This window comes from Diplotaxodon limnothrissa, linkage group LG3, assembly GCF_057381915.1.
Source record: "Diplotaxodon limnothrissa isolate DT_005_m linkage group LG3, D_limnothrissa_male_GT1.1, whole genome shotgun sequence".
NCBI classification, from domain to species: Eukaryota; Metazoa; Chordata; class Actinopteri; order Cichliformes; family Cichlidae; genus Diplotaxodon; species Diplotaxodon limnothrissa.
Window position 1 is genome coordinate 17,271,686 of NC_140598.1, and position 23,922 is coordinate 17,295,607.

The following is a 23,922-nucleotide window of genomic DNA, read 5'->3' on the forward strand; positions in this document are numbered from 1 at the left end:
GTTCACTTCATCAGGACTCATCACAGTCACACTGGATCCATAGAAAGCTGCTCATGTAACCACAGATCCACTGTAGGAGCATCGAGCTGCTGCTTCAGTCTCACTGTGGCTCTGCTCAGGACTGTGGACTCAGGCTGTGCTCTGGACTTCAGACTGACTCCACACTTCCTGGTTATTCATCACTTCCTGTTCCTCTTAGATTGATTCTGGATCTGATTGATCATAAGGATTACAGACGTGAAAACACCTATTTATTCTTTATTGATATAAAGCCTTTGATACTGTAAACCAGCAGATTTTGGTCAGTACTTCAAAAAGTCATTCACACATTTTACAAAGATTATCTGACTTAGTGTATCCTGTAAGAGTCACAGATGATCCTCAATCATTCAGAAAACAGTCGATGCTGCACTTTATAACTTTGTGTGGAAACATGAATCTCATTATTTAGACAGATGTGTTTGAATCATCCTGATAATCAGGCTTTAAACATGTCAGAGTTCCACACATCAGCTGTGATATTCAAGCTGACCTGGATCAAACATGTCATCAGACACAAACATAGATGATGCTGTTTAATCCCAAAGCTTATTTAAACAAACTGGAGGACAGAATTCCTCCTTAAATGGGATTTTGATCAAATCCACTGATCTCATTTTCACACACAGGCTTTATCATGGTGGCTTCTTCTCTACTAACATCAATCTTTCATTTAGACAAACAAATATGTGAAACACAAAAATAAATCAATGTTTTCTGAGGATCCAGAATAACATGAATGATGTATCCCAGCGAGTGACTGGAAAAGTTCATCTTCTTCCACATCCTGAGTTTGTGAGGATGTTCCAGTATCTGTGAGAGAAAACAGGACAGTTTTTACTGACGCACAAATGGACCAAATATACAGACACCTCTGAATAAACATGTTCTCATCAATGCCATTAAAATACTGGATCAACAGTTAATAACACATTTCTGAGGTTTGTGATTCATCGTCCTCCTCACTGTCAGCTCTACTGGAACAGTCACTGTTTAATATTAATGGCTCGTTGATCTGGACGTACAATAAGAAGTATTCAGTCACCAACAAGGTCGAAGTTTACTTCACAGTGATTGATGGAAAATATCCAACAAACTGATTTATTCAAGTATACAAATGATCTGGATGAATCTTGGACCTTCTGTAAAACAGAGAAACAATTTCACATCTTTGTAACGACTGTATTTATCTTCATCCCCAAACGTTGATCCTGTCCATCTGGACGCTGCACTGTACAGCAGACACTATGATGTTAGGTTTGTGTTTGGATGAACCAGTTTGTGTCTGAGTGTGTTGCTGGGTCTCCACCAGTTACTCTGAGAACTGAAGAAGCTTCTCTGATGAAACGTCTTCAAGAAACTCAAAGAAGTCCAGACGCTTTTCTCTCCAAGCTCCTCAGACTACTGACGCTTGTTTCTCTCTTTGTAAAATGAAATTTAAAGTGAATTTTGAATCAAATGTTTCTCTTCTTTCTCCCTCAGAGTGCAGACATGTCTGCTGCCAGCAATCTGCGATCTGAAGATCAGTTTCTGTGCTCCATCTGTCTGGATGTGTTCACTGATCCAGTCTCTACACCATGTGGACACAACTTCTGCAAAACCTGCATCAGTCAGCACTGGGACATGAATGTCATCTGTCAGTGTCCCATGTGTAATGAGACTTTCTACACTCGACCTCAGCTGAGGGTCAACACCTTCATCTCTGAGATGGTTGCTCAGTTCAGACGTGAAGCTCAGCAGAAAGCCAGCAGCAGCAGCTCAGAGCAACAAGCTGCCAAACCAGGAGAAGTTCCCTGTGACTTCTGCACTGGAACCAGACTGAAGGCCCTGAAGTCCTGCCTGGTGTGTCAGACCTCCTACTGCCAGACTCACCTGGAGCCTCATCTGACAGTGAAAGGTCTGAAAAGACATCAGCTGGTTGATGCTGTGGAGAACCTGGAAGGCAGGATGTGCACGAAGCACGATAACCTTCTGCAGCTGTTCTGTAAGACCGACCAGACATGTGTCTGCATGCTCTGCCCTGTTTTAGACCACAAGAACCACGAGTTTGTTCCTCTGAGAGAAGAATATGAAGGAAAGAAGGCAGAGCTGGAGAAGACAGAGGCTGAGATTCAGCAGATGATCCAGAAGAGACGACTGAAGATTCAGGAGATCACAGAGTCGGTGAAGATGAGTAAAGATGCTGCAGACAGACAGAAAGCAGAAGGTGTTCAGGTCCTCACGGCTCTGATGGAGTCTGTTGAGAGACGCCTGAAGGAGCTCATGAAGGAGATCGAAGACAAACAGGAAGCTACAGAGAAACAGGCTGAAGGTCTCATCAAAGATCTGGAACAGGAAATCTCTGAGCTGATGGAGAGAAGCTCTGAGGTGGAGCAGCTCTCACGCTCTGAAGACCACCTCCACCTCCTCCAAAGCTTCTCCTCCCTGAAAGCTGCTCCACCCAGCAAGGACTGGACAGAGGTCAGAGTTCATCCACCATCATATGAGCGGACTGTGGGGAGAGCTGTGGCTCAGCTGGAGGAGACAGTCTGGAAACCCATGAAGAAGAAGCTGTTTGAGGCTGAGCTGCAGAGGGTGCAGCAGCATGAGGTGGATGTGACTCTGGATCCTGATACAGCTCATCCTAAACTCATCCTGTCTGATGATGGAAAACAAGTTTATCATAGTGATGTGAAGAAGAAACTTCCAGACAACCAAGAGAGATTTTCTTACTATGGTATGGTTTTAGGAGAGCAGAGTTTCTCTTCAGGCAGATTTTACTTTGAGGTTCAGGTTAAAAGAAAGACTGAGTGGACTTTAGGAGTGGCCACAGAGTCGATCAACAGGAAGGGAATAATCAGACGGAGACGTCAGGTTGGTTTCTGGACTGTGATGCTGAGAAATGGAAATGAGTACAAAGCTTGTGCTGGTCCTTCAGTCCGTCTCTATCTTCATCCTGGTCCTGAGAAGGTGGGGGTGTTTGTGGATTATGAGGAGGGTCTGGTCTCCTTTTATGATGTAGGTGCTGCAGCTCTGATCTACTCCTTTACTGGCTGCTCCTTCACTCACAAACTCCACCCATACTTCGGTCCCTGTTTCAATGATGGAGGTAAAAACTCTGCACCTCTGATCATCTGTCCTGTCAATCAAACTGATCAACGACTGATTTAATTGGATGAATGATTGATTTTTCTTGAAGGGAACAAATGAACATATTGAGTGTAAATCCTCTACAGTCTCCATGTTTCTATAGAATCTGATCATCAGGACTCTGATTCACACTTTGATTCTCATGGAGTTTGATTTGAACAGAAGAAAAGTTGAATCAGGAAATGTTCCCACTGATGGAGACTCGAGCTGAAGAGCAAATATCAGAGAACAAATGTCCAAAAGCTTCATTTCCAATAAAGTTTGTTCAATGCTTTGAGTGAATCCAGACTCATGTGTGGCTGTTATACGGAGCATCAGAGTCCAGCTGAGTTATGTTGGATACAAACTGCTTATTTTGGCTCTGTGAGGAGTTTTGTTCACTGAAAACTGATGAGACGGATAATATTCAAAGAACTCTGTAGAGATTCATGCATCCATGTTCTCCACCTGCAGGTGTGGAGGAGAAAGGTGGAGCACAGACTGCTGCATCCTTCCAGTCACATCATTTTGATGATTATATTTGCATGTTGTGATGATTTGGGTTAAAGACAAACAGAGTTGAACGGCTGCAGTCACAGCATGAAGACGATGCTGAAGATAAGATAAGATAAGATCCTTTTATTAGTCCCACGATTGGGAAATTTCATGTTAAGGCTGCCGACCTATTGCACGCAATGGCCGCGCCATCTTACCCTCCGACCATACATACATTACACAAACATCATATGGGGAAGACAGGTCAGAGAGGTGTTGTGATATTTTGATACCATGGTAGCATTTACAGGATATTGTTTTGTAGTGATATTATACAGAAAAGAGTTACTCAATAAGGCCCATTTACTAGTTGTTTTTCTCTTTCTCTCTGACCCAAGAATTGATGTGTAAGAATCACAGGCTGGTACCCCAAGGTTGAAAATACCACAGAGACGAGACGACTTCCTTACTCCCATCCTCCCTTCTTTATCTCTTAGAAAAAGGCTCGTTAAAGGCCAGGTGGTTTGTTTCAGAATTCACTAATGAAAGAACTCTGTATTCTATGTCTAGGAGTGTATTTTGCTGGGATGATCATAAATTGTAACTGAAGAGATAAACTAGACAAAGGATACTTCTTTGCTCAGAAGGCAGGAAGACGTTTCCTTATTTGGTCTGTACCGGTTTGAACTGAGAACCTGCTGACACACGAACCTTTTTTTCCTCTATATAAGCTGTTATGTACTAAATAAACCTTTGAGTCGATTTGGGAAGGCAACCTGAAGCAGTCTGTGTTTCCTTGTTCTCCCAAGCTGCTCCCGACGTCGTAACTAACCCAGCTGAGCGGCATACCTGAGTGTTACTTTGAATAATTAGGAATCTTATAAGGAAAGGACAAAACTCTGCTTATCGCTCACGCCTTGGAGGAAACCGGGGACGGAAATTTCCTTCAATTTTGGTGTCAGAAGTGGGATTGGCTGACAGAAGGTAAATATGCGTCTTTCATATTTATATAAAGACCGTATTATACCTCTCTCAGTGATCGATCCATAAAAAAACGGGATATGCTGACGAAGTTTCACTTAGTGATCCAGAGAGATACACTGACGACTTCCTCAGTCCCCGAATAAAGTAAATTAACCCTTGTGTGGTGTTGGTGGACCCGCTAGAGTTGTGGCTTTCCAAATTAACACTATCAAACAATTTTATGTTAAATTACTATGAATTAATGTGCTTCTCGTTTTTCTTTTATATAAAATGTTATGAATAAATCAGTTATAATCAAGTGGAAAGACACAACACATTTATACGTAAAAAAAAATAATAATAATAATAATTAATTGTTTCATTTTTCTTTAAAAAAAAAAAAAAAAAAACGAAAGAAAAGAAAACTGAACACGGGTCTCACAGACCCGATTACCATACAAGGGTTAAAAGCAGTAAATTAAAAGCAGAAAGACACAGGAAGTTGCCTGTTGTTTTGCGAGAAGTTGCTCGTTAAGCGAGAAGTTGCTCGTTAAGTGAGAGTTGCTCACCCAAACAAAAATTGCTAGCAATAAATTTAAAGTAACCTCAGCTGTGCCGCAGCGAAATACTAACATAAATCCTTCAAGCGTGTAAACCCCTCTGGAAATCACTGAACATGGGTCAGAATAATTCAAAGACCACAGACAGGTCCGATAAAAAATCGAAATTAACTGTAAAACAAAATAATAAAATAAACTATAAAATCACAAATAACGGCTCAGTGCGCCTCCCACTTCCGGTTACGTGTAACCCACGTCCGCGAATCGGTGAAGACGTCCATGATCACGTATCCAGAACATGCGGAAGTGCTTATGTGACTGACTTTGTTTACAACTTACGGACTGTAAGTTCAATGCATTCTAATTTATTTCCGGAGCCCTATCCCGAACGATTATCGCCAGAAAACAGGTCAGTAAAACTGAAGGCCAGTGCAGATACTACCACGAAAGCTAAAAGTGTTAAGATAATGTTGAATTTTGATGTAGAAGGCTCAGAGGAAAGTGAGAAATTAATGTATGCAGGATTACCCGCTCCAGCACAGCAAGGAAGTTTCAGAGGACGGAAGGATAAGAGTAGAGATGTTTGTTTTTGCTGTGGAAAGGTAGGACACTGGTCCAGAGAATGTCGCTTTGCAGCCACCAACAGGGCACACGCGCCTCGACCACAGAACGCAGTACAAGTTCCTGCCACTAGGCGTCAGCGGAGCTCTTCCAGACAAGGTAACTGGCAACAAAGGGAAGCATGCAATAATGGCCCCACAGGTGCAAATTTAGCTCAGTTTTCCAGCAGCCGCAGACACCCAGAGCAAAAATGAATTTGTGTATTTCATTTAACATAAAGGGTGAAATGTTTGCTGACACTGATAACAGCTTATGTTTTCTCTGTCTTATGTACCATGGAGAAGGAACAGCCTCTGTGTCAGCTGGACGGCTCAGCAGAGAATGAACTCAACACCTTTTTGTCTGGTATTCCACGACACACACTGTGCCAAAGACGTGCTCAAAAACCACTGCCAGGTAATCCCATATCTGGGAGCCACACTTTTGTCTCTCTCACACTTTTCAACAACATGATAACTGCTCACACCAGTGAAGGTCAAACAGTGATTTTGTCACATAACTCAGACATAGGTTATGACATAACTACACCATGTCGACACATAGATCTAACCTACCCTATCCACTGTACTATTTCTGCACTTACGTTGCCAGCTGAATACCAGAATATGACATTGTGGTCTAAAGGTGAGAATGATGTAGGATTTATTGACTGCATACCTTATCACGCACAGCTAAAAAACAACAAGCCAGTATATGTCAAGCAATATCCCATTTCTGTCGAAAAAGCCTCAGCCCTAGATGTCATCATAGGAGATTTATTGACTACAGGAGTGATAAAGCCTACAGTATCTCCATATAATACTCCTGTCAATCCTGTGCCAAAGCCTAACAAACCTGGCGTATGGCGTTTTACACAAGACTTAAGACAAATTAATGCAGTCATTATCCCTTTGCCACCTCTGGTTCCGGATGTCCCCAGCATATTGACATCTATTCCATCCACAGCCACACATTTTACCGTGGTGGATTTATGCTCTGCCTTTTTCTCAGTGCCTGTGCATGAAGACACACAGCCGTTATTTGCATTCACACATAGAAATAAGCAGTACACTTGGACCCGTTTGCCCCAAGGCATGATAGACAGCTCTGCTGCTTTCTCAATGGTGGTCCGTGCTACCCTGGACAGCTTCACTCCTCCAGGGCTGCACCCTGATCCACACGTGGATGACCTCCTCCTCTGTGCTCCGAGTGAGGAACTATGTCAAACTGCTACACACATGCTTCTCCAGCACCTCCAACAGACTGGCCACAAAGCATCAGCAAAGAAAATGCAGTACTGTCAGACTTCTGTTCAATATTTGGGATTCACACTGTCTCACGGAAAACGTTCCATGACTGCAGACAGGGTCAAAGCTGTGACCTCCGTCCCTCGGCCCACTACACAGAAGGAAATGTTGTCCTACCTGGGCATGGTGAACTATTGCAGACAGTGGATACCAGACTGTTCTTTTCATGACCACATTCTGCGTGACTGTTGTAAAAAAGACAAGCCTCCTCGAATACTGTGGTCCACAGAAATGACTGCCTCTTTCAATGCATTAAAGGGAGTGCTGACCTCCGCCACTCAAAGGTGCTGCCTGAATTGTTCAGGGAATGCCGGCCTGCCTGAGGGCAGTAGCAGCTTGCTCTATCATGATAAGGGACTGCGAGAAGCTCACACTCTCACATGACACTATTCTACACACCAATCACCAGGTCACGACCATTCTAGCAAACATAACTACACAACACATGACCGCACAACGTCGCTCAGGTTATGAAGCTACACTGACCTCCACAGCAAACCTCACCATAAAAGTGAGCAGAACACACAATTCGCCAGCACATTTATTGATCCTATGCTGTGTTCTTCTGACCGACAGGTTGGCTCAGACAGGCTTGACGATCATGACTGCATGACGCGTATACAGGAATCCACAGCTATTCAGTGGTGACATTGCCTGACATCATACTAGAGGCTCACTCATTACCATTTCACTCAGCACAAAAAGCAGAGCTCATGGCTTTAATACGTGCCTGTGAGTTACATGTGGATAGGCGTGTGACAATTTACACAGACAGCCGCTATGCGTTTGGCGTCGTACATGACTTTGGCACATTGTGGAGACAAAGAGGATTTAGATCTGCTGATGGAAAACCGATTGCTAATTCTGATCTTGTGCAAAGACTTTTGCAGGCTATACAGCTGCCATCGGCCGTTGCAGTTGTAAAAAAAACGAAAGGACACAGTACAGCTGACACAGACGAAGCAACAGGTAATGCCTTAGCAGACGTGACAGCCAAGGCTGCAGCTGCATCGCAGCTCCCACCTCAGCAGGAAGTATTATCTGTGCCCCTACAGCTGCCACTTGTTACACTCCCAGACTATTTAGACACAAATGTTGATTTAAAATTCATACAAGAGCAGGCCTCTGCATGTGATTACACCTATTGGGAGAATAATGACTGTACCTTGGATGACAGAGATGGCCTATATAAGAATCTTAAGGGTTTGATTGCCCTCCCATATTCCCTGCTGCCAGTCCTTGTCCGACATTTTCACGGTGTGAGTCATGTCGGACAAAGAGGGGTAATAGGGGCAATAAAATCAAGATTTGTAATTAAAAAAACATCACATGCAGTAAAAAGCATATTAGCAACCTGTCTAACATGTGCGCGAACTAATGTAGGAAAATCAAAAGCAAAACATCAGCATTTACCACAACCAGATTTTCCATTTCATACATTACAAATTGATTTTACACATATGCCAGCGCAAGGAAGCATCAAGTACTTACTGGTAATAGTGGATCAATTTAGTAAATGGGTAGAAGCTTATCCAACCTCAAAAGAAACTGCAGAAGTAGTCTATCAAAAGTTGAGCAATGAAATAATACCCAGATTCGGAATACCTCACCAAATTAACAGTGATAGAGGACCTTCATTCACATGAGAAGTAATTAAAAAGTGTGCTAAAACTTTAATGACCTGGGTCAAATTACTTACTCAAGTCCTGTGTGAGATTAGAATGACTCCATCTGCAGTAACCAAATTATCTCCATTTGAAATAAGATTATTTCCAACACCATGGTCAGCTTCCAGAGGGGCACCGCTGTCAGAAGGTGATGTAGATATTGCATTGTCCGACTATGTCTACAATTTGGTAGAAACACTGAATAATAACTATCAGAAAGTTTGTCTCTCCCAGCCTCTCCCCTCCACAGATCCAACCCACAAGTGGAGACCAGGAGATGCGTGTTGGTGAAGCCACTAAAACCAAGGACACTCTGGGAGGCCGCGCATTTTCCAGCCCCCAGGCTTTACTGGCAGTGACGAGAACCAGCATCCTTATGGACGGACAACCTCAGTGGATTCATGCCAGCAGGGTTAAGACCAGCCCAATCGGACCATCTCAGGCGTCGGATCAAGCAGACGACATCTCAGGCGGGCCAGCGCCGGGAACCAGAACAAATAAACACACACGGGTAGATGACATCTCAGGCGAGCCAGCGCCCGGATCCAATCCACCTACACACACAATCACTGATTAACACACAAAGCCTGAGAGAGCCAAGACTCAGAGAGCTCTTTGATGCTTCACCTGAACAAAAACAAGGTACTCGAGCATCCAGCAGGAAAAGAAAGCCAAGAGTACCACATGATGTCTAATCTGATAAAGCCAGACTCATTACATCCTGATCATGGAGAAAATGAAATGCCCATTGTCATCATACGACATTTATTCTATGTCTCTCGAACCTGGGATCAGGCCAGGAGACAACTGAAGAACTGTTTTTCTTATATATTTAGGTTATTTATCATATCTATCGCATTAACCTTAGGATTTCTCTTTGCTATTTTGTATTGTAGACTGCAACCATGTTCACATTTCTGCAGGTCGTATTTTGCTGACGATACCTCATGCTCTATTTTGCAAGACACCTACTTAATGCACTCCTCACGCTCCCTAAAATCAGTAAATGACAACATAGACGCCACTAATAAACCATTTTATGCACCCCCTAGAGCAGGAGCTAACGCCTGGTATGAAAATGCCAGAATAGCCGCTCGTGACTTAGGAAACAGTAACTGTTATGTCTGTTCAAAAGGTAATCCAGAACAGGTTATAGTAGGATACCCCATATCCGGTTTCCCCCTCACTGAGGGACTAGAGGAAATCGGCGGAGATAATGCTCTCCTTAAAGACACTTTACAGTTGACTCTGAGCCCTCTCGACTGCCTACTTAGACACACACACACCAACTAACCCTGAGACTCCATTAGGCAAATTATTGAAGTTATCTAATGACACCGCAGGGACCTGCGCCCCAATGAAACGCCCCAAGAATAGGTTAAAGCCCTCACTGCCCTTAGGACAGATCCCTCTCCATTTTAATACTAGTATGATATGTCTGCGCAGACTAAAGTTAACTGGCCCAGACACACACATAGATTATACAAAGGATAACTACACATTCTTGTCTGACTCCCCAGGTGCACGCTGTAATGAGACATGGCTAGCTGTCTCTGTGGCTGAAGTTGTATCATATCTGGAGGAACACACACACAGTTCAAGTTCGAGCGGAGAATCGATCATTGTTCCCCCAGAGGGTGTATTAAATGACACTGACTGGGGGGAGTTAGTTAAATCACACATGGTCACGCGCCTAACTAGACCAATCCCACATGCTTATTGGATGTGCAATAATACCCTTAGATTAGCTTTACCTGTTAATTGGACCGGTACCTGTGGTCTAGTAACCGTTGATGTATGCTGTACTTTCATTCCCAATAATACCGCCCCTAACGGTTCATTCACACAAGCTATGAATAGACTTGAAGCATTGCAGATAGAACTAATTGCCAATACAGGCCACGGTCAGTGGCTAGATAAGTGGCTACAGGACACGTTTGGAAAATGGAGGGAACTAATTGTAGCCTTTGTAACCGTTGCAGCATGTTTTCAATGATTATTGTCTGTTGTGTGATACCATGTATACGCTCTCAGAATTTTTGATATTAAGCTTGCTCGAAGGACCAGTTACATTTATGATTTGTTTTATGTTTATGATTTGTCTTTATATTATGTTATTACATTCTGTCTTTATGCTATGTTATCATTTCATGATAAAAGGAGGGAACTGTTGTGATATTTTGATACCATGGTAGCATTTACAGGATATTGTTTTGTAGTGATATTATACAGAAAAGAGTTACTCAATAAGGCCCATTTACTAGTTGTTTTTCTCTTTCTCTCTGACCCAAGAATTGATGTGTAAGAATCACAGGCTGGTACCCCAAGGTCGAAAATACCACAGAGACGAGACGACTTCCTTACTCCCATCCTCCCTTCTTTATCTCTTAGAAAAAGGCTCGTTAAAGGCCAGGTGGTTTGTTTCAGAATTCACTAATGAAAGAACTCTGTATTCTATGTCTAGGAGTGTATTTTGCTGGGATGATCATAAATTGTAACTGAAGAGATAAACTACACAAAGGATACTTCTTTGCTCAGAAGGCAGGAAGACGTTTCCTTATTTGGTCTGTACCGGAACCTGCTGACACACGAACCTTTTTTTCCTCTATATAAGCTGTTATGTACTAAATAAACCTTTGAGTCGATTTGGGAAGGCAACCTGAAGCAGTCTGTGTTTCCTTGTTCTCCCAAGCTGCTCCCGACGTCGTAACTAACCCAGCTGAGCGGCATACCTGAGTGTTACTTTGAATAATTAGGAATCTTATAAGGAAAGGACAAAACTCTGCTTATCGCTCACGCCTTGGAGGAAACCGGGGACGGAAACTTCCTTCAAGAGGTATAACAATGGAAAATGCACCACATGAGGAAAGATAAGAAGAAAAAAATAACTCCCCCCAGACTGAGTTCCAACAGGGAGATCAGTTTGAGAACAGAAAAAAACACCTCTGCACATGAAAAAACTCTTAATACACCAAAGAAACACATGACAAGTAACAGGGGTGGGTAAAGGGTGAGAGACAGCCGAATTAGACAGCACATCCGGGTCTGCAGCCTGTGCGCTGGTCTCCTTGATCCACCGTCAGCATCAGAAGGGAATAAGCGTCGAAGGCGTTTGGAGGGGGGATGAGTGTATATCTGCATGTGTATACATGTCTGTGTGTGTGTGTGTCCATAGTTCAGCTGAGACAGTGTCCTTCGCCCTGCCAGGCGAAGTAAACAGTCTTCCAGCCAACCCAGGTGGCCTTGCATGGAATGGGAAGGAACAGACTAAACACAGTCGTTATCAGGGTGTTTTTGTTCGGCTCCAGCCTTGCGACCGCAGCTGGTGCCAAAGGGGTATCCGCATGAAGTGATGGTGCTTTTTACTTTAGTGCAAACAACTCATATGAATTTCAAAGCAGTTCTACAGTCTGACACTGGTCTCTCAATCTCCCGTTGGAGAGCCGTGAGCTTCGCCATGATGTGATCCGATTTCCACTCAGAGGTCACAGAGAGATTTGATCGGTTAAGAGAGAGAGCGAGATCAAAACAGCCACGAAACGTCCGCATATATGTGCCCAAGTGTTGTACTGAAGCAATCAAGTCATGAATAACTGTTTTCCAGTATGTTGTTTTGCAATGTTTTTCTTTTTTTTTGTTGCATTGTTGATTTGTTTTTCACGAAGCAGCTAATAAAGCTGATGGAATACAATTTTGCCTCTTTCTTGTAAGATTCTATAATAGAATGAAACAATGATGCCAGTTATAAATAAAGACAATAATTGAATGAAAAACACTCATTTTATTTCTATTAGATCTGAAAATGTGTAACACTACAACCTGCAACAACAAATAGATGCGTTGGCCTGTACAGGAGATAAAGGGAAAAAAATTAACAACAGCTGTGAGATGGAATAGTCCAAATCAGCAAAGTAAAATGGAGCTGGGCTTGTGGCAGGGATCTGAAGTTACTAAACATCTTGTGAGTTTATGAACTCACACTTAGGACCATATAATAATAAATATGTACGTGATGAAAGTTGTGCAGCAGGCTAACGTCCTTACTCCACTCTGTATGCTCGTATGGGTCTGACCCTTTCACTCCTTTGAGTTTTTCCTCCTAATTTTTTTTTTGCCTTTTCGTCACGTCTGTCTTTGTACGGAGCTGCCGTGTTCTCCGTCGTTTTGTACAGACCTGTTTTTGGGGCAAATAAAATGTAAGTAGGGATTAAAACCACAGAATTAATGATTACTGGTGCTGGAAATGCTAGCGCTTGATGCAGTGTTTTGATTTTGTTGCCACGGGTACCCACAAAGCAATGTGCGAAAGTCACGTGGTCTGTCAATCTCAAGTCCCATCAGGTGTATTTGGAAAAGTGTCTGCTGAATTTCTGCTAAAACATCTGCTCTACCTTCTGAATGACTGTGCTGTAGACTGATCGATGATGAACTTGATTCTGAACAAATGACTGCATGTAACGGCCTCATGTCTTCTACCCACTGAACAGCTAATAATATTGCGAGCTTTTCCCCAGTGTATATGGAAAGTCCATCACTAATCCTTTTACCTATTTCCACCGAAAACTGGGACCACAACTGCTACACCGGTTTGACCGGCTGTGTTCTTTGAGGCGTCTGTATATATTTGAACATAACTATAATATTGGTCAATGTAAGCTTGAACTGTATGAGAGTTTCAAATAAATGCCTCATCCTTATTCTTCTTGTCCAACAATGTTAAGTCTACTTTAGCATCAGGAAGTATCCATGGAGGTGTTGCTGGTAACGGCACTCTGTGACTAATGTTTAACTGATTTAAATTATGCTGGTTGTCTTCCCACAATCCATCCAAAGCTCTTCGTTTTCCTCCTTTCTTTCTCCCAGCAAAGGCTTGGGCTACTCGGCCCGCCATTTTATATCTGGTCATGTGACTGCATGGCTACGTCTGATTGGTGAAAGAGTTGCCGGTAGCTCCAGTGGCGGCATGATCCATAATTTATTAGTAGTATTATCCAATGTGTGAAATTAATTATTAAAAAAAAAAGTAATGAGTCAAATATTGCCAAATGTAGCGGAGTAAAAGTACAGTTGCTGTGTGTGGTGTTTGCAGCTAGTGAGCTGTGTGTGTTTGTGGTGTTTGCAGCTAGTGAGCTGCGCGCTCTCTCTCTTTTTGACTTACGTTTTACTTTATTGACCAACGCCCGAGTTGTGTTTGTTTTTCTTAAATGGTGATAGCGGCTTGTCCGTCTCTTTTAGTTGAGCTACTTTAATAAAACTCTTTAATTTAACCCTTTTGCCTCCTTGACTCCTTTTTCTGACCTGGACACTTTTTGTTACTTCCCCCTCACTGCCTGGACCCTTTTAGGGGAACGTAACATCTTCACAAATGTACTCAAGTAAAAGTAAAAAGTATCGTAGACAAAAGGTACTTTAAAAGTACATTTTTTTTTCAAAAACTTACTGAAGTAAATGTAACTGGGTAAATGTAACTCGTTACTACCCACCTCTGCTCAGCGGGCAGTATTAATGGGAGATTTCATTCTTTAGCGAGTGACTGGTCGGTGACACTCAAACAGTGAGACGTCTCAGCAGTGATTTCTGGTGTCTGAACTAGAGATGGACTGATCCGATATTACGTATGGGTATCAGTCCGATACTGACCTAAATTACTGGATCGGATATCGGAGAGAAATAAAAAAAAAAAAGTAATCCGATCCATTAAATAATCAAAAAAAAGCACCTCACAAACTTGCGACATGGCGTAACTCGGCTCATAACCGTAGCACGTCGGAGCAGTATGCATCACGTGATAGAGTGGCTGTAGCGTGCAAGACCTGTCGGCGGTCTGGTTGAGCATTTGGAGACTCGCTACCAAACTAGCATTTCATCTCCGAGGAAGCTGATGATGATGAGATGAGATAGCCTTTACTTGTCAGTTGCAGGTCTTTTGCCCACAACCGAGATGACAGACCTTGCCGACCATACATACAATACGCAAACATCACATTGGGGAGACAGGTCAGGCTAGGTAGCAAGGAAAAAAAAAAACATTGAAATGTGTAACACAAAAGGATAACACAGGAATGCACAGATATCAACACACCATAGCACAATAAACACAGACAAGCAACATGGGAAAGAGTTCCAGTGTGTACATCTGATCTGGGACCGCTGCAATCTTTGATTGCACCTCCAACTGACCCGATGTCCACATCAGAGGGGAGGTAAGCGTTGGAGGTGGTGTTGGATCCGGGGTAGGAAGGGTGATGGTGCTTTTTACTTTAGTGCGAACAGCTCATATGAATTTCAAAGCAGTTCTACAGTCCAACACTGGTCTCTCAATCTCCCGTTGGAGAGCCGCGAGCTTCACCATACTTGCGTTCTGTGATGTTGTCATTTCTTGTGCTCAAGGAGCCGATTCTGAGAACTCACGGCAGTGAGCCTCCCCGAGATGTCATCCAATTTGCGCCCAGAGATGTTATTCCGGGCTAGCCCTTCCGAGATGTATCCAGTCTGAAGTCAGAGATCTTATTCTGAGTATTCACAGCAGCCGTAGCCTCTCCAAGATCTTATCCGTGCTGACTCAATGAGCCCATTTTGAGAAACTCACGCCTCTCCCATCGTTCCAATCCCAGCGTGCAGCCTTGTAGGGGTTTGAACAGCCGGTTCCATTTTCTTAATTCTTCGATAAGTCAGGGCCAAGCCAGCTCCGATCAGCCAGAACCCTGTTACCATGGTTCCGAATAGGTAGATATCTTCAGCAATCAGGCTCACCCGAGCCCAAACTTCTCGTTGAGAAAGGGGTGTCAATTGCATTTAGGGACCAGTTGATCCAATCCATAATTCCTCTTTTAGGTTTTAGAGAACAGACTGTGAGAGAGTGTTCCAGGGAAAAATAATAAAAAACACAAGACAAGGACACAAGAGGCTAAGCAGGGAAGATAAGGGAGAGGAGGAAAAGTGCGTCCACCTCCTCCGAGAGCCAAAGAAGAAGAGAGAAGTAAAGCAAGTGTGTAAGTTCATCTCTGAATGTTTGTAAACTTTAAACTTAACAACCGATATAAGGAGCAACTGCCTCCCTCCCTCTCCTGCTACTACTTTAATCGTTAAACTGATCAATGATCAGCTGATCGCCTTTTCTGTTGCGAGTCCGTCTCTCTTCTTTGTTTTTGGCCCACTTTGCACCAGAAAGAGGAAACCAGCGGCTGAACAACAGCAGCACGTTTAAGCTTGATAAGCTGTTGTTAGAATTTATTTAATATTACTTTCTACACCAGGATCTTTTTCTACGTAGCTGACGCTGGTAACTGTGCAGGGGCGGATCTAGCAAAGTTTAGCCAGGGGGGCCGATAGGGCATGAACAGGGAAAAGGGGGCACAAAGACATACTTTTCTTTCTTATTCTCATTTAAAATGTCGAGCTTTTAATAAATAATTATCTGAATCTTACACCCAAAGTTTTAATCTGATGTAAAATGTATAGAAGTCCATTACTGTATATAGTAACTGTTAAGTCTAATATACCCTAGTAAGCTATAGTACTTCTTCCTTTGGGAAGGTACCATCTGTGCAGTCTGCAGTTCTGTTGAAGAAAGATGTTGAATCTATTTAATTATTCTTGAAAAATAATTTATTTCTGTGCATTTTTTTTTCCACACTGCATCAATATAAAGTTGATTACGTCGATTAAGCATCATGAGGTGGAGGGTGAGGGGTGGTTCCCTTTTTTTTTTTGGGAGCTTGCAACCCTATTAGTTAGGTTGCTTACTCTTTAAAATATCAGAATAGGGCTTTAGGGTTTGTTTGTTTTTTGCTTGAACTTGAGTATGTACTTATACAAAATGCAGCAAGATATAAAAAAAAAAACAAGCAAAAAAAAAAAAACAGTTTTGTTGATTAAAAAACACTATATCGGATTCATATCGGTATCGGCCGATATCCAAATTTATGATATCGGTATCGGACATAAAAAAGTGGTATCGTGCCATCTCTAGTTTGAACTCAAACCTCAGTCGTTTCTATAGTGAACCAAGCAGCCAGTGAAAGTGAGAGAGTTCAAAGACACTCAGTGATTGTTTACACCACCTCCATCCACCCACCTGCTTACATAGGCTTTATATCAAATGAACATGTTCTGGGTGGTTATTACAAAGTTAACTCTAAAAAAAACATCTTTTTAAACTGAAACTTTTAAATTTTTCTCATAAATATCAGGAGAAGCAGACAGAGGACGGTGAGAACAAGCCTCTGATATGAGGATCTGTTGGTATATGAAGAGCTCAGAATGTTTCTTCAGTGATTGAGTTACAGAGCTTGCAGTGTTTGAGGTTTTAGTCCAGGTATACCTGAGATGTTAGAACAGTTTTGTTAAAGGAACAGAAATACGGAGAAGCAGAGACCTGAGTGTGACCATGAAAACAGGATTAAGACCTACTGGTTACACAGCAGGGGAGATGATGGAGGATCACACTCACTGACATCTGTCTTATTGTTCTGTTCTCAGATTACCCAGTGGAGATGGTGGAGGTGGCACAGGGGGAGAAGTCTGTCCTGCTGCCCTTTAAAATTAATGAAGAAGATGATGTTCCTCAGGACGTCAAAGTGGAGTGGAAACACCAAAACATGACGGTCCATGTGTATCAGAACAATGAACACCAGCATCTCTTACAGGACCAGGATCACAGAGACCACAGAGATGAATGAAGATCCTCTGAGAACTAAAGACTTCAGTCTGAAGCTGAAAGACCTTCAACTTAGTGGCCATGGTGACACATGCTGCTACAGAAATCAGTGACTCTCAGTGTCAGAGGTGAGTGTAACAGCTGTTGGTCTCTATATTCAAGTAGAGATAATAGAAATAATAGAAAGCTCTGAGGGATCCTCCATGAGTGATGGCACTGTTGATTGGTCACTACACGCTGATCTCTAATCTGGAACATAACCAGCTCTAGAGCAGGTTAGGTCTACAGCATCTGTTACCATGGCGATTTATCCCAGTAAGAAGTGAACACCTCCATCGTACAGTAATCCCAGAGTGGAGCCTGAAGTTACCTGGATAACAAGGATGGACACATGCTTTTACAGAAATCAGTGACTCTCAGTGTCAGAGGTGAGTGTAACAGATGGTTTTTTTATTCATTTATGAGCGGTCATTTCCTGTGTAGCAGCAGTATGCCCTTGCTTTGAAGTAATTTACCAGGAGCCACTGTGCGAGACATTAAGGTAAAAAGGTACTCAAATTCTTACAAAGCTGCATGGTATCACAAAAGTGATTGTACAATCAAATACATCTGCATAGAGAATCAGAATTACTCACAAAAGACTTTGAACACTTACTCTTCTGGCTAAAGAGACATGTGGGACATATTTTTGTGAATAACTCAATTGGCCTTATTTAAGGTCTGGGCAAAAATCACCTCCACGGGAGAGTTCTAAGAATAAAACCACTGCTGACCAAGAACACCACAAAGGCTCATCTCACATTTGCCATAAAACATGTAGTTTATCCCCGAGGTAACGAACGCCAGGACTGCCATAATGAATCAATTAAATACACCATATTTAATTACATAAACATTTACAACACATGTAATTAATTAATTATTGACACATTTGATTAATTATTGACATATTTAATTAATAACACATTTAAATAATTATTGACAGTTTTAATTAATTATTTAATGATTTATTTATTTAAGTACTTGTACTTGATTATGCCCCGGAGATACAGCGAAGAAGAAAAGAATATGCGGCAGCGAAGAAGGTGCTTAAGGGCTTCCTCTCTTTGCTCTTTAAATGCTTTGCTTCTTTTATTGATTTTTATGCTGATTTTTTCTCTTTTTTCCGTATGAGCTTACCTGCGATAGCTTCTGGACACTTATAGATCATTAGGACTAAAGTGTTCTTAACAGAAAAAGCAACATTTTTATAGTTACCTTATCCTCAACGCAGGCATCTGTTTAAAGCAAATGGATTTAATTTTAACAAGTCAGGGGTGAAACTGTTCACCTCCAACTTGTTTTATTCCATACGTCATCCATCTGTGCTTGGTGCCAAGGCTGAGATAAACGAGGAGTTATCTCATAAAGAGGAACAAACAGTACTCCAAGAACAGACAAAGCCCAGCAGAAACCTTGAGGAGGAGCTCCATCTGCCCCCACCCGGGAAGAGCCTCAGAAAGGAGAGACATCTGAGGCAAGAAGAGGCAAGAAGAGGGGTCCCTATTTGCCTCCAACTCTCTCAACAACACCAACGACCAGGACCAGGATCTTCCCCAGTCCCCCAAACCCCTGACAGGCCATCACCCTCCTCCCTTTCTCCCTCCTCCCCACACCTGAAATTCACCGAGGAGATGATGGAGCGGGTCAATGCTGGGCTCAGATCTACCCCCCGTCCCAATCCCTTTTTGTCCCCCATAAACCCCCCACCAGAGCGGCCAAAGGTTCGCCACCGAGCCCCACCCTCAACAGAGCAATCGAAGTCACATTGCCCAGCCTCGCCCCCCTTAGTTCCTCTTTACCACCTTCATGCCCTGTCTCCGCAGTCTGATGTGTTTAGGGTCCGGGCTGCGAGGATTATGGCAGTGGTGACTTTTCCCAGGAGAAGCTGGGACCCTGTTTACTAGAAGGTTTTAAAATCTCTGTACTTTTAGGTGACAGGAGACATGTGGCCTGGTCAAAACACAGAGAGGTGCACTCTAAAAGATCTTTAAACATAGTAAACATACCTTGTGTGCCACAGACTGCTCCCAAACACGAGGGGACAAGTAATACCTCTAAAACACTTAAGTTGGCTTTATTAAACGTTAGATCTTTAGCTGGGAAAACATTTTAAATGATTTAATCACTGAGCACAGCCTTGATTTTATGTTTTTAACTGAAACTTGGTTGGACCAAAGTAACAGTGGAGCTGTTCTCATCGAGACGACCCCTCCTAACTACAGTTTTATCAGTGAGGTCAGGGCGAGCAGGAGAGGAGGGGGGGTCGCTGTCTTATTTAATGAATCATTTCAATGTAAGCAGCTATCTCCTGGAAGTTTTCAGTCTTTTGAATATGTGGCTTTACAGCTGAAGGCCCCATCCAAAGTTGTGTTTCTTAATGTTTACAGGCCTCCCAAATACTGCACAGACTTTTTTAATGACCTCAGTGAACTGCTGTCTGTGATCTGTGTTGATTTTGACTGTGTAATTATTGCTGGGGATTTTAACATTCATGTGGACAACCCTCAGGACAAAGGGACTAAAGACCTGAGTAACACTCTGGGCAACTTTGGGCTGACTCAGCATGTAACAGAGGCCACACATAATAGAGGACACACTCTTGACCTGCTGATCTCCAAAGGCCTGAGCATTTCAAAGGTTACTGTGTCTGATGTGGGCGTGTCTGATCATTACTGTGTTTTCTTTGAAAGTAAAATCTCAGCACACACAAATATATCAACAACAGTGATCACAAAACGGTGTATAACTGAACACAGTAGTGCAATTTTTAACCAGGTCTTCCCATTAACACCTGACCTGCCCAGAGGGTCAGTCAATGAGCTCGTCAATAGCTTCAATGCTAACATGTTAAATGTAATGGACACTATTGCTCCCATTAAGGTGAAGGTTATCTCTGGAAGGAAAAAGTCTCCATGGAGAAACTCCACACTGGTGAAAAATGAAAAAAGAGAGTGTAGGAAAGCTGAGCGCAGATGGAGAAAAACAAACCTCCAGGTTCATTATGACATTTATAAAGAGAAACTTCACAATTATAATTTACAACTGAGGAATGCAAGGAGGTCCTACTTCTCTGACATCATCACTAAAAACAGCCATAATGCTCGGGTCTTATTTTCTACAGTTGACAGGCTAACAAACCCCCCTGTGTCAGTGGCAGCTGAACTTCATTCGACCATGGCCTGCAATGACTTTGCCAAATTCTTCACTGAAAAAATCCAAAAAATTAGACAAGCAATTGGTACATCAACAGCAGATCCAGGATATGTACTGTGTCCACCAAAAAACTGTTTAAACACCATGAAACAGTTTCAACCTATTAACAGCAAAGACCTGGAGGACATCTTAGGTCAACTGAACTCCTCCTACTGCTGTTTAGATGTCCTGCCAACAAGTTTTTTCAAAAAGGTCTCAAAGACTTTAGAGTCAGACCTGTTACAGATCGTCAACTTTTCTTTAATATCAGGTGTGTTTCCAGAATCACTAAAAACTGCTGTAATCAAACCTATACTGAAAAAGGACAATCTTGACAAGACACAAATGAACAACTACAGGCCGATCTCAAATCTCCCATTTTTAAGTAAGATCATTGAAAAAGCAGTTTCTCAACAGCTCAGTTACTTCTTAAAACAGAATAACTGCTACGATGCCTTCCAGTCAGGTTTTAGACAGAACCACAGCACTGAAACCGCTCTGACCAAAGTGTTTAATGACATATGTCTGAATACAGACAGTGGAAAAATGTCAGTCCTAGTTTTACTGGATCTCAGTGCAGCATTTGATACAGTTGACCACAACATATTACTCAAACGACTGGAGAACTGGGCAGGTCTTTCAGGAACTGTACTAACCTGGTTCAAAACATACGTAGAAAACAGGAAATACTTTGTATCAATAGGTAACTTCACATCTGAGCAGACAAGTATCACATGTGGAGTTCCCCAAGGTTCCATCTTGGGACCCCTTCTGTTTAACATCTACATGCTCCCACTGGCACAGATTATAAACAACAACAAAATAAACTATCACAGCTATGCAGATGACACACAAATATATATCACAATGTCACCAGGAGACCAAGGCCCTGTACAGGCGCTTGGTAAATGCATTGAGGAAATTAATGACTGGTTGTGCCACAATTTTCTCCAGCTAAACAAAAACAAAACTGAGGTAATAGTCTTTGGCGCCAAAGAAAAACGATTACAGGTCACCAGAGAACTTCAATCTATACATCTAAAAACCACAAACCAGGCGAGAAATTTGGGTGTAGTGATGGATGCAGACCTAAACTTAGAAAAACACATTAAGACAATAACAAAGTCAGCTTACTATCACCTCAAGAATATATCAAGGATAAAAGATCTGATGTCTCAACAGGACCTGGAAAAACTAGTCCATGCATTCATCTTTAGTAGGCTTGATTACTGTAACAGCATCTTTACAGGTCTACCTAAAAAATCAGTCAGACAACTACAGCTCATTCAGAACTCTGCTGCTCGAGTCCTCACTAAGACCAAAAAAGTGGACCACATCAGTCCAGCTCTGAGGTCTTTACACTGGCTGCCTGTCCGTCAGAGGATAGACTTTAAAGTTCTGATGCTGGTCTATAAAGCTCTGAATGGTTTAGGACCAAAATACATCAGTGACCTCCTGACCCAGTATGAACCTTCCAGATCCCTCAGGTCATCTGGATCCGGTCTTTTATCAGTTCCCAGAGTCAGAACCAGACACGGAGAAGCTGCATTAAGCTTTTATGCTCCTTTATGCTCCACCGAGGGCCCGGTGGCGCCAGTGTCCGGCAGCCTCGCCTCTGTCAGTGCGTCCCAGGGCGGCTGTGGCTACAATGTAGCTGCCATCACCAGTGTGTGAATGGGTGTGTGAATGGGTGGATGAGAGGTTGTGTAAAGCGCTTTGGGGTTCTTAGGGACTAGAAAAGCGCTATACAAATACAGGCCATTTATATCTGGAACAAACTCCCAGAAAGCCTCAGATCAGCTGAAACACTCAGTTTATTTAAATCCAGGTTGAAGACTCACCTGTTCTCAGCTGCATTTGAATAAAACAGCAAATCCGCACTTTTAAGCTTAAATTTTAAATTTAAATTTTAACTACTGATTTTATCTACTGTTCTGATTTTATCTACTGTTTTTTTAAATCAATTTTAAATCATGCTTTTTATTTGTTTTTGTTTTTTAATGTCTCTGTAAAGCACTTTGAATCACCTTGTTGTTTAATTGTGCTATATAAATAAACTTGCTTTGCCTTGCCTTATTGTATATGCACCTGATTGTTGTTGGAACACTTTAAAGTATTTGTACAGATAATACCTGAGTTTACTTTTGCTTCATTTCATGTAAAGCTTGTATAGATTTGGTGTTTGGAAAGATCTTGGACATGAAGAGTTTCTCTAAGTTCTAAAAATGATTCATTAAACATGTTTGTGGCTTTCACAGTAAAAATCAGACTTTTCTACTGTCAGCTGGGAGGACTTCAGTGAGCCTCCAAACATGGCTGCTGCTTAGTTTTCCACACATCTGTACACATCTGTATGTTTCAGCTTTGTCCTTCAGTCACAACATGGTTCATCTTCATCTTAACTTCCTGCTTCTATCGTGGTTAAAGCTGATGAATCCTCTGGACATCAAACACTGATGGTGTTATTGGAGCTGAGTGAAGTTTGATGGCTTTATTATCCAGGCTGTGACACATGGCAGCTGTCAGAGCAGAACACAGGAAGTCAGCAGGTGTGTTTCAATTCAGCCTCTGCTTCCTCTGAAGGTCCATGACATCACAGCGAGGCCACGAAGGCCGTCCAGACTCCCAGGCTCCCACAAACGTGTCCTTCTTCTCCCTGGATTTGAATGACAGGTGGGCCCACCCTATCCCAAGATGCATTGCAGCATAGTGGTGGAATATATATTACGGTCCAGAGATGGAGCAGCGCTCTCTCTGAGTCTCTGAGGCTGTTTTCTGTTTGAGTCTGGCTTCAGTCTAATTTAGCAGCTGTGACATCAGAGATTGTAGGGGAGGAACAGCCACGCCCACAGGTGAGTTTCCCACCCAGAAACAGAGTGTGGACATCACCTCTGTCTGCGCTGTGTTGGTCACAAGCTTTGTTCTGGGCTTTTAAGTGGAGGCTGGAGCTTGTGAGTGATGGAGGCTGAGAGCTGTGTTTGCACATGCTCAGTGTGACAGGATGTTGGCTGCTGTGAAAGCTGAATGCTCTCTGGTAGTGATGATATACATTAGGATGACTGTGCTAGCTCTCTGTCAGAGTACCAGGGCCTCACTTTGACCACATGACTCTCAGTACACAGCATGATGTGCGCTGTAAACAGGAAGCAGAGGAGCAGGACTGAGGTAAACCTCTGAGGGGTCAAACTGAGACTGAGCTCCAGATGTTTCCACATGTTTCTGCTCTGCGTGTGTTTGATGATTATTTCAGTATAGATGATGGAATATGACCAGTCTGATGTCAGCCTGCT

General features: G+C 42.6%; 1 protein-coding gene across 1 annotated transcript; it reads left to right on the forward strand.

Annotated features, from left to right (window-relative positions):
- Window positions 1–1,530: 1,530 nt before the first annotated feature.
- Window positions 1,531–3,732, forward strand: LOC146634716 (E3 ubiquitin-protein ligase TRIM21-like). The gene has a single exon (XM_085342548.1). It carries the CDS (start codon window positions 1,531–1,533, stop codon window positions 3,187–3,189), a length of 1,659 nt encoding a protein of 552 aa, XP_085198674.1. The 3' UTR covers window positions 3,190–3,732.
- Window positions 3,733–23,922: the final 20,190 nt, after the last annotated feature.

What these genes read in the sequence shown, in the direction of transcription:
- LOC146634716 (XM_085342548.1), top strand. Translation starts at nt 1,531, where the DNA reads ATGTCTGCTGCCAGCAATCTGCGATCTGAAGATCAGTTTCTGTGCTCC.